The 10,371-nt window shown below is 38.7% G+C and overlaps 1 protein-coding gene across 1 annotated transcript in view; it reads right to left on the minus strand.

Moving 5' to 3' along the window:
• The window catches only part of TXLNB (taxilin beta), a 29,422-nt gene extending 19,347 nt beyond the window's left edge, over positions 1–10,075 (minus strand). The window contains exons 1-2 of the mRNA XM_081943499.1: positions 9,895–10,075; positions 3,539–3,971 (exon numbers count right to left, since the gene is read on the minus strand). Of these exons, the coding sequence (XP_081799625.1) occupies positions 3,539–3,962 (424 nt within the window). The 5' untranslated portion in view covers positions 3,963–3,971; positions 9,895–10,075. The remainder of the gene's footprint in view (positions 1–3,538; positions 3,972–9,894) is intronic.
• Between the last annotated feature and the right edge of the window lie 296 nt (positions 10,076–10,371).

Consider the following 10,371-nt stretch of genomic DNA (forward strand, 5'->3'; position numbering starts at 1 on the left):
CCACTGGGCTGGGCGGGGGGAGGCTGGCTTAAGGATGGGAGGAGGCGGTCGAGGGATGGGGCAGACACTGCCCCGCCCAGACAGCAAAGGCCTGGTGGGATGGGAGGAGAGAGAGAGGGGAAGGGGAGGCCAAAAGGCTTCAGCTCCCTTTGGTGGAAATGGCGAAGCTCGTCGGAGGAGGGGCAGAAAGGGGAAAGGGTGCAGCCGCAGCCCAGCCACACATATAAAGGGACAGTTGGGACAAAGCTGGAGAGAGGCCGAACTGTTCCGAATATACTATACTCAAAAAATGAACGCTGTGGTATAGTGTGTGTTGCTTTTACGTCCAGCAGATGGCACTGGTTTTCAAAAAAGCATGTTTTTACCTGTCACAGGTGTGACATCTATATAATATACGTATATAGAAACATGCGCGTAGTTGAATGCAACGTTGTGTCAAAATTTCAAAGCAATCGGTGAAGAACCTTCGGAGATTTGAGATTTTGAACAAACAAACATTACATTTTTATTAATATAGATTTTAATCAGAAAACTGACTAATTCAGTTTTATTGCTTCTGTATTTTAAAAGATCAGGAAGGTGATGCATAGAACACCTACTGATGATGCATTCCATGGTCTCCTTTTCTATTGCTGCAGAAATTTTATACCCACTTTTTACCCACAAATTAAAATAATAATTTTGTAAGATGACAAGCTAAAAGAATACAGAAATCTACATGTTAATATTATATTTTCAGGATGTCCCTTAGGGTTGGGCTCTATTTTTCAATCCTATTGCAGCGATTCTGACTTTTAGGATTAGGGTTTAGCCACAAAACACCATGGGGACTACTATTCAATTTCCTCGTCACTAGCAAATCAGGTCGTATATAATTCTATCTTGTTCCCTATGCGGATTAACATCTACATGAAAGGGTTGGAGAAAGTCCTTTGGAATAGAATCCCATCAAAACTAAATTCACTTTGTGCAATAATTTATGAGAAAGTTTTTACTAATTGATATATAGATGGTATTTGACAACTGTGAAGCTATCAAAAATGTGTAAGGATGTTTCAAGTATCGTAAATGTTGGAAATGTGCAACAGGGGATGAAACATAATATCATATGTGACAGACTTGTAAAGTGACCAAAATATTTTGGGTCAGCGATCCAGAGGACATTGGTGAAAATAATAGGAATCCAATCTGAATTAGTAACTGGGGCCAGAGGTTTATTTTCTAAGCTTTCAAGAGTTTTGCTGGAGCCCATCTTCTAGGAACCTCAGTCTCTGAGACCCAGATTGGATCCTGCCACATTATCCTGGGACACATATATTTGCCTTCATTCATAATAGGAATCTCTTTGTCAGATGAAAGCAGAACTGTACTTATTAGAGTTAATGAAAGAAGGACTGAGTAAAATGCACGGTGTATATGATATGAAATGCAGCAAGATTATTATATGGGCAGAAATGGACAAATAAATGGAAAAATAAAGAACACCCACATCTGGAAGATTGGATATGTGACGTTAGGGGACTTGGTGGAGATAGCAAAACTGACATGTCTAATGAAAGAAATCTACAGATTCACTTAACAACCGTATTACCAACTTGACAACTGCAATGGCACTTAACAACTGTGGCAAGAAAGGCCGTAAAATGGGGCAACTGTCTCATTTAGAAACAGGAATTTGGGGCTCAATTGTGGTCATAAGTCGAGGACTACTGTATTTTTCAGAGTATAAGACCCACCTTTTTTCCTCAAAAAAGAGGCTGAAAATCTGGGTGTGTCTTGCACACCGAATACAGCATTTTTTGCCTCCCGAAGCCCCGCCCCTTCACCAAAATGGAGAGCTCCTGGGGGCTGGGGAGGGCAGAAATGAGCAAAAAACGGACCTTTTTTGCGCCCAAAACCCCCAGCAGCATTCTAAGCCTATGCATGCAATTTTTTGATAAAAAACGGGCCCGTTTCTGCAAAAAACAGGCCATTTTTTGCTCATTTTTGTCCCCCCCCCCCGAGCACTCTGCAAGCCCCTCTAAGGCTATTCATGCCTTTTAAAAAAACAGGCCCTTTTTTGTGATAAATGGGCCATTTTTGGGAGGTTTGAAGAGTGTAAAAACTTTTTTTCCCTTTTGGAAAGCTCTTTAACTGATTGATGAGAATTACATTGATCAAGTGCTGTGCCAGCAGAAACAAAGTCTTAGGTGCTGCAGATTGTCAGCGATTTCCTTCTCCAGCATATGGATAGATATACCTGGAAACATCTACCTACCTACTCTCACTCTCTCCCTATCTACCTACTGTATTTCTCTCTCCCCCCCTCTCTTTCTACCTATGTACCTACCTACTCCCTCTCCCTCTCCCTATCTACTGTATTTCTCTCTATTTCTCTCTCTATCCCTCTACCTACCTACCTACACACACACACACTCTTCCTACCTACCTACTGTATTTATCTCTATCTCCTTCTATTTCTCTCTCTCTATCCCTCTACCTACCTATCTACCTACCTAACTACTCTCTTTTTCTCCCTAGCTACCTACTGTATTTCTCTCTCTCCCTCTCTCTCCCTCTATCTATCTACCTACTTTTTAAAAATTTGTCTCTTCAAAACCTTGGTGCGTCCTATACTCTGAAAAATACAGTACTTCTTATGACTTTCAGGATTTGGAAAGCTCTTTGTAAGCATGAGTTTTTGCCTCTCCACTTTTTCAGCATTTAGGACAATGAAAAAATGATCTCATCAGTCAAGCTTTTAAAAATTATTGTACATACTCATAGATAAACTGAACCCAATTTTGGGGGTGTATGTTGGTGCCTAAAATTCTCAGCTAATCTGTAAGTATATACAGTATATTTTACTATTGCATTTTACTTACATTATTGTAAGCCCTTCTAGTGGGTATATAAGCCGAAAGGTAGGGATGCATTTAACAATAAAAATAAAATAACTATATCATTTGTTTCATAGAATGTAATGTCTATGTAATAGACAATAGACATTACATAGGAGAAGGCTGCATTATTTAACACATCAAAGGACTGAGAAGGCCAGTGTGACAGACTGGGATGTTGGGCTGAGAAGACCTAGATGCAAATTCGTATTCCATCAATGAACAAATTGGGTGATTTTAATCCTCACTCTCTGATCTTCACTGATTCAAAGGGAATTGCTGTGGGAATAAAATGAGTGGAGATTCCCATCTGCATTATATCTTGACCTAAGAAATGCAGGATAAATAAAAATGAACACACTGGCACATCTGGAGCCCAACATCCAAAATGTCCATTATTGATTAATTACTGCTCACTCCTATTATTGTTGCCTAAAATTCTATTTTTTCCCTAATTTTCCAAATATTTCACTTGAAAACAAAGCAAGTCCCCATTTTTCAGAAAAACCCTACTTTTTTTTTTTGCAATGTGGAGAAGAGAGCACATGGGATCAGTGTCAAATGCTGACCTTTTACAAAGACCCTTGTCATGTTTACCCTGTGACAAGCAAAGACTCCCATTTAAATTCTGCATTTCAGTTACACGATTAACTACTTGCCTAATCCTTTCAAGATTTTCTTTTCCAGTTTTTGTTCTTTTGGAATACTGGCCTCCTTTGAGCCATCCCCCAAAGGGGCCTGGTCTTTCTCAGCCTCATCGTGTCCATCTTCATAGTCCCCATCTTCGGGACTAAACGATTCTCCTTTCTCAGCTCCGTCTGTTGCTTTCGTATTCCCTTCCTCCATCAGACAGGCAGCTGACCCATAGGTTTTAATAATGTCCTCCAGCTGTTGGCTCAGCTCCTCAGATACATCACAGAGCTTTATTTCAGGCTGAGCCTGGGCTGTGTTCTCAGGGGACTGAGGAAGTGGTGTCTCACTTGCTTTCCCGAAGTCATTCTGAGAAGGCAGATCTTCAGGGTTGTTTGCAGAAGGTGACTGTTGCTGTTCAGGCTGGCCACTGGTGCTTTGGTCATAGTCCATGCTGGATACCTGACAGCAGAGAGCTCAGTTTTAGACAAACACCTGGAAGTTTGCACGAGGCAAAACAACTGATGCAGAAGTAGACAGTTTTAGTTTGCTTTTCCCATATGGCAATGTTTCTGTTCAGAAAACGTATTTATATACAGGTTTATGTAGGTATTCCCAGTATTTTCTACACTTCTTAAGTAATAGCAAGTATACAATCTCAGTAATAAATAATAAAATATAGCATCACAATGAAAAGATGAAATGTTTCTGTCCCAAGAGCAGAAGAGGGATTCAGCAGGTTCTGACCAGTTCTGGAGAACTGGTAGTGGAAATTTTGAGTAGTTCAGAGTCGCAAAAGGTCTCCGGATACTGCATGATCTCGGGATACTGCAACCATCATAAATACATGCCAGTTGCCAATAGGTAGAATGCAGTATTGGAGGCTAATTTTGCTGACTACTGGCAGTTCAATTCTGACTTAGCCTTCCATCCTTCCAAGGTGGGTAAAATGAAGACCCAGATTTTTGGAGACAATATGCTTGATTCTGTAAATCACTTAGAGGAAGTTATAAAGCACTATGGAGTGATATATAAAATCTAAGTGCTATTGTTATTGCTTCCACTTTGGTGGGAAGTTAACAGTGTTCTGTGCGTCTTTGGTGTATAGCCATGCTGGCCACATGACCTCAGAAGGAAGAAAATTACCCTTAAGGTTGGTCCAGAAGGATACCATGGTCAGTGGTATTGAAAGCTGCTGATACATCATCCCTATCCTGGCTCCACCATAAGTCATCACATAAAACCCATACTGAACCCTGACTGAATTTAATCCAGATAATCTGCTTCCTCCAGGATCCTCTGAAATTCCAGCCTGTTGGAGAAATGCCAACAATCTTCACTAAAAAGGAAAGGCTGGAGACAGGATGATACTCATCTAGAATAATTGGACCTTTTGAGGATGGGATATACCACAGCCACTTTCAAGGCGTTCATCACCATTCGCCTCTCAAAGAGGCCACCTTTTGAATCTCATTATAGATGATCTCGTAGCTATCTTAAACAAGTCAAGAATAGCCTGGATGCAAGAAGCAGATAGCCAAGTTAACAACACAAAGAACCCTGCTTATTTTTTCATGAGTCATTAACTCCAATTTATTCCAGATCACACTACCACAGTACTTAGCACCTTGCCCAATGGGAATTCAGCTCAGAGCATATTTGATGTCTTTAAAGAAAGCACAGAATATCTTCCATACAATTACTTAAATTATTATTTCCTGTTGTTGAATGTAAACAGAAATAACTACTCTGTACTTATCACACAGTTTTAAAAGAACACCAGCATAGCTGCTCTTATCCCACAACAGTTCCATCTTTTTCCATTTTTGTTATTGATTTGAAAAAAAAAACTTTAAAAATTACTTGGAATCTGTATGTTTTGCTTTTTGGTGCTTCTTATTGCTGACTCAAAAATAAAAATGCCTTGCACTGAAGTACACCATTGGGAAGATGTCCTCTCTGTAACATGTATGTTTCTGGAACAACAGGGATAGAGATGGTCTGCTATTTAAGCCTATGGTTGGGTCTTTTTTTCCTCCAAAATGTCCAAAACAACTTCATTTTCCTTCAGATCTCTATAAAAGGGAGAACCCAGAAGATTAATTCTTCTGATACCTATGCTAGTGACATTGTATATCCATTTCAACAAGTGAGGTACTAATACCACTCTATAAAGCCTTAGGAAGATCACTCCTAGAATATTGCATCCAGTTTTGGTTACCACAGTATAAAAAGATGTTGAGACTCTAGAAAGAGTGCAGAGAAAAGGAACAAAGATGATTAGGGGCAGTGGTTGGTTCTGGATCCTGTTCCAACCAATATGGTTGGAACGGGCCCGGCGGCATCCACATGGACGTGCGCACATGTGCACAGCGTGCACATGCGTCTTAGCGCCTCCATGAGGCTCCATGATGCTCCAGCTGCTCAGCAGAGCATCACCAGGCGCTGTACATGCTGTGCATGTGCATGGAAGCGCTGAAGATCTAAAAGACCAGTAAGGAGCTTGGGTGGGTGGGTGGGCCCTCTGGAGCACCGTACCGGAACGGTATCCGGTGCTCCAGGCAGGCTCTGGTACGCCCGTACCACCTGCAACCCACCACTGATTAGGGAACTGGAGACTAAAACATATGATGAACAGTTTCAGGAACTGGGCATGGCTGCTCTAGTGAAAAAAAAAAAGATCATGGGAGACAAGATAGCTGTGTTCCAATATTTGAGGGGCTGCCACAGAGAGGAGGGGGTAAAGCTATTTTCCAAAGCACCTGAAGGCCAGACAAGAAATAATGGATGGAAACTGAACACACAGAGATTCAACCTGGAAATAAGGGGAAATTTTCTGACAGTGAGAACAAACAACCATTGGAACAGCTTGCTTTCAGAAGTTGTGGGAGCTTCATCACTGGAAACTTTCAAGAAGAGACTGGACTGCCATCAGTCAGAAATAGTGTAGGGTGTCCTGCTTGGGTGGGGGGTTTGATTAGATGACCTACAAGGTCCCTTCCAACTCTGTTAATCTGTTACCAGTATATGGTTTGTGGCAATTGCATAATAGTCCAGCATCTGCAGCAAACCACATTTCTTCTTATCCCATCAAGTAGAAATTTCTTACTAGGAGGTGATCTTGTCAATTTTTATGTTTCAATAGTCAAGAGAATTAATACAGTACAAACCTGTTTCAAACAGAAGTGAATTTGGATACCCTGATATATCTGAATTATGGACATGTGTATATTGTATTAATGAATTCTATAAAGACTTTGAAATGTGACTCTGATCCAAAGGATTGTGTGTTACACTGTCTTAAGTAAAGAACTAATCTGACACATTTTCTGGATGAAGCCAGTTGCAGCAGAGTTCACTGTCTAAGAAAATAGAAACTGGTTGCAATTCTAATTTTGTTGTTTGCATGTTCTCTCAAACTAAATCAATGACCCCTTGGGAAATTGTTACAAAATCTGTGTATTCCAAGGAAACAAATGCTTTTCTGCATATGTACCACAGTAGTAGTTCCCTAGGTTATGCTCAGTGAGAAAGGAAATTCAAATAACTATAAACTCTGAATGCTAGTAATTTCAGGTAGTTCAGAGAAGCTGGATTAAAATAGAAGGATAAGATGACAGAAGGGATTTGATTGCATGCTTATACCCTTTTCTCTTGACACTGCATTGAGTATGAGTGACTAAACTAGATTTGGCCAATTAGCTATCATTTCCTGTTGTGTGAGTTGTAAAAGGAAGATGGACACTAAATGAATACTGGTCATATTATCCCATCTATCATTTTCATATAGAAATATTACAGCTTAGTATAAAAAATTACTTGGTAATAATTACCCTGGTTTGAAATCTTTTTCAGAATTATATTGCATTGAGTATTAGGAAAGGGGCATTGCTAGAGTTGCATCTCATCCAGAGTAACACTGTATTAACTATAAAATGCCTGAGTAAGACAGAAATCTCACTGAACAGGGGAGCAATTTGCTTTACAGAAATATGGGTATGTATCAGTGGTGGGATCCACTTACCTTCGCTACCAGTTTGCAAATGGGAGCGCGCATGCACAGAAGATTGCGCATTATGTTATGGCGGGTGGACGGAGCCACCAGCAGCCGCTGCTTCCAGTTCGCCCGAACCGGTAAGTACTGGCAGAATGCCACCACTGGTATGTATGTTTGTGTGTCTGTATATATCTAATATATACCCATCCACAATGTAGATTTGGGGGGCAAGAAACCTTGATGGAGCATTGGAATTATATCACAGGCTGTATTTACAGTACATTGAATTCTCCAGTTTAAGACAGCTGAACAGCATGAAGTATAATGGCTAAAAATACGACGTGAGTTTCTTCACAAACTTGGTTTGGTATTGAACAAGCATCTAATTGTTTTCAAAGAACTGCAATGACATCTTTTGTGATCTTATATTACCAGTTTCAGAGTTCTGATTTTGGATAATGCATATCAAAGGAAGTATGACTGTAAAATTCATTAAAGTTGGAAATCTTTCTTTGCATATGAGAAGCCAGTTGTGAGTTTTTGTTAGGAAGATGGTAGAAAACATTGCCTAGTTTTCCTTGTGATTTCATGTTTGATAAAACAGAAGGCGATCACAGTCATTTCTGGCAAGCCACAGAAGTGAGGACTTAAAAAGAACTCTTGTTTCCTATACAGTAAGTATAATCTTTATTGTCATTGTACTTAAATACAACAAAATTGGTTGGTTCATATATTCTATATATGGCATATATTCTAATATGCCATGGTTTGCTGTATCAAATGGTTACTTCACTAAACAAATCACATCATGGCTTAGCATAATGTATGAATCCAACTCATCCCCTGGTTTGACTATTTTTAAGAAAAGGCAGGTTAAATGTACTGAAGAAGATCTTGAGGTAGCACTATATGGATTGCATATAATGATACCAATTAAACAGGGTCTTATCATGAATATAAACACAAAGTTTATGAACATTCTTTACAGACACACACACGTGTGTGTGTGCGCACGCCTGTTCACCATGCCATAATATCATCTATATTAAATATACAAACGGGGGATATAATAGGAAGAGTGATGTGGAATCTGTGATCTATTTGTTGGCAGTAAAGCCAGTTAGTGATTTTAAACTATTTTAGATGCTATTTGGAGCAGGAAGAAAATAATACTAGAAATAAAATGTTCAGCTTTAGTCCATGGATCTGTTTACTGATCTTTGTATGATGTTATCATAAAATATGATTTTGGACTATAGTGTTATTCACATGTGCCTGGTCTGCTTTTCAAGGTGATACAGCTGAATTTTATTTACTACTAAAGTAACACCTGTTTAAGAACTTTAAAAAAAAGTTATTCTAAGTTCAGTGATACTTTTTTCTATTATATTGTTACTCTTTCAATACTTCCTGTTAATAGCTACTAAACACCACATCAACAAGTTGCCTTAATATCATTTTTATATTTATTAAGAAAACATCTTAATACGTTTTCTTCCTCTTTATAATAGAGATATGTTTTACAAAATGTCCTTCTCCTTGTCACAAGGACTTTTTCACACTGACAGTTTAAGAGTTTGCCTATTTTTAGCACTTGGCTCTCCATTCTCTTCTACTCAGTAGATCTCTCAGAAAGACACACAACACCTGCTCTAAAGTCACAAGCTATTTTCAGCCTAACCAAGAAAGGATGTTAGAGATCACGCTGGAGACTGTCTTTACTATTTATATTTACAAAACACACACCAAATATTTGAAAAGTTGTGTCTACTTAGAAGCAAACTCCACCAAGATGAAATTGATCTTATTCTCCAGGTAATCAATAGATTACATTAGTTAGTTGGTACCAGTTAAAATGGAAGCATTACCAAGACTAATGTATGTGTGTGTATGTTTGAGGGGAGACACTCACACAAACTTCCAGTGTTTGTTATTGCTTGCTCTCAAACATGAAAAACCCTGTTTTCTATCAATTCTTTAAACTATCATAGTTTATTTCAAAAACTGTTAGAAAATACCTACTGAACACAATATATTTATAACAAATTCAGAACATTTCAGTTACAGTAAAAAGACCATTTCAGAAACATAACACATAACATACTCATACTTTAATCATGACAATGAAGATTCAAATGTCAATAACCTCATGGTTTTCCTATTACATACAAATGACTTTTGCATTCTACTTTAAATTTCCTTTCTCCTAAAATATCAACTTTGTTTTCTTGATGAAAATTTCAGCCAGGCTGGTAATCTTTCACATGGACTCCCATGCTTTCATCTGCTAAGTATTTAAAATATAGAAAATGATACCGTACAATAAAAAGACCATCCCTCCTTTTCTTACTATCACAAACAAACAAAAAAAGGATTTGGCACACTTACCTGGAGGGCAAAACAAGAAGTAAAGTCGAAGAAAATGATAAGAGAAGGCCCCAAAGGAAGACTCTGACTACATAGAAGGAAAGGAGGAGGAGAAAGAGGAGTAAATGACAGCCAGCAAACACACACCCAAGTTTGAAAGCAATCTTCCAATCCCACATGCCAAAATGAAGAGAGTGCTCACTTGAGCTTCAGCAGCTGCACCAAATGCAGGAGGATTTTCAGCAGGTGCACCTTATCACACTACACAGAGAAAAATGTTACTAACCAAAAAGCTTTTTTTTTGCACTTTGAGGACAAGACTCTTGTCTGTGGTTGGTTCCTGGTTTTTTTTCTTTTCTTTTCTTATAGTACAGCTTATGAAAATACTGAGATTGTCCCCAGACAAAAGGTTTATTTGTGATTAATTTAATCTTTGTTTGTAATTAATTGAATTTTCAGGTTCTGCACAACATAACAAACTTTAAATTGACCACATAG

Source organism: Natrix helvetica, assembly GCF_964273705.1.
Source record: "Natrix helvetica genome assembly, chromosome: 2".
Taxonomy (NCBI): Eukaryota; Metazoa; Chordata; class Lepidosauria; order Squamata; family Natricidae; genus Natrix; species Natrix helvetica.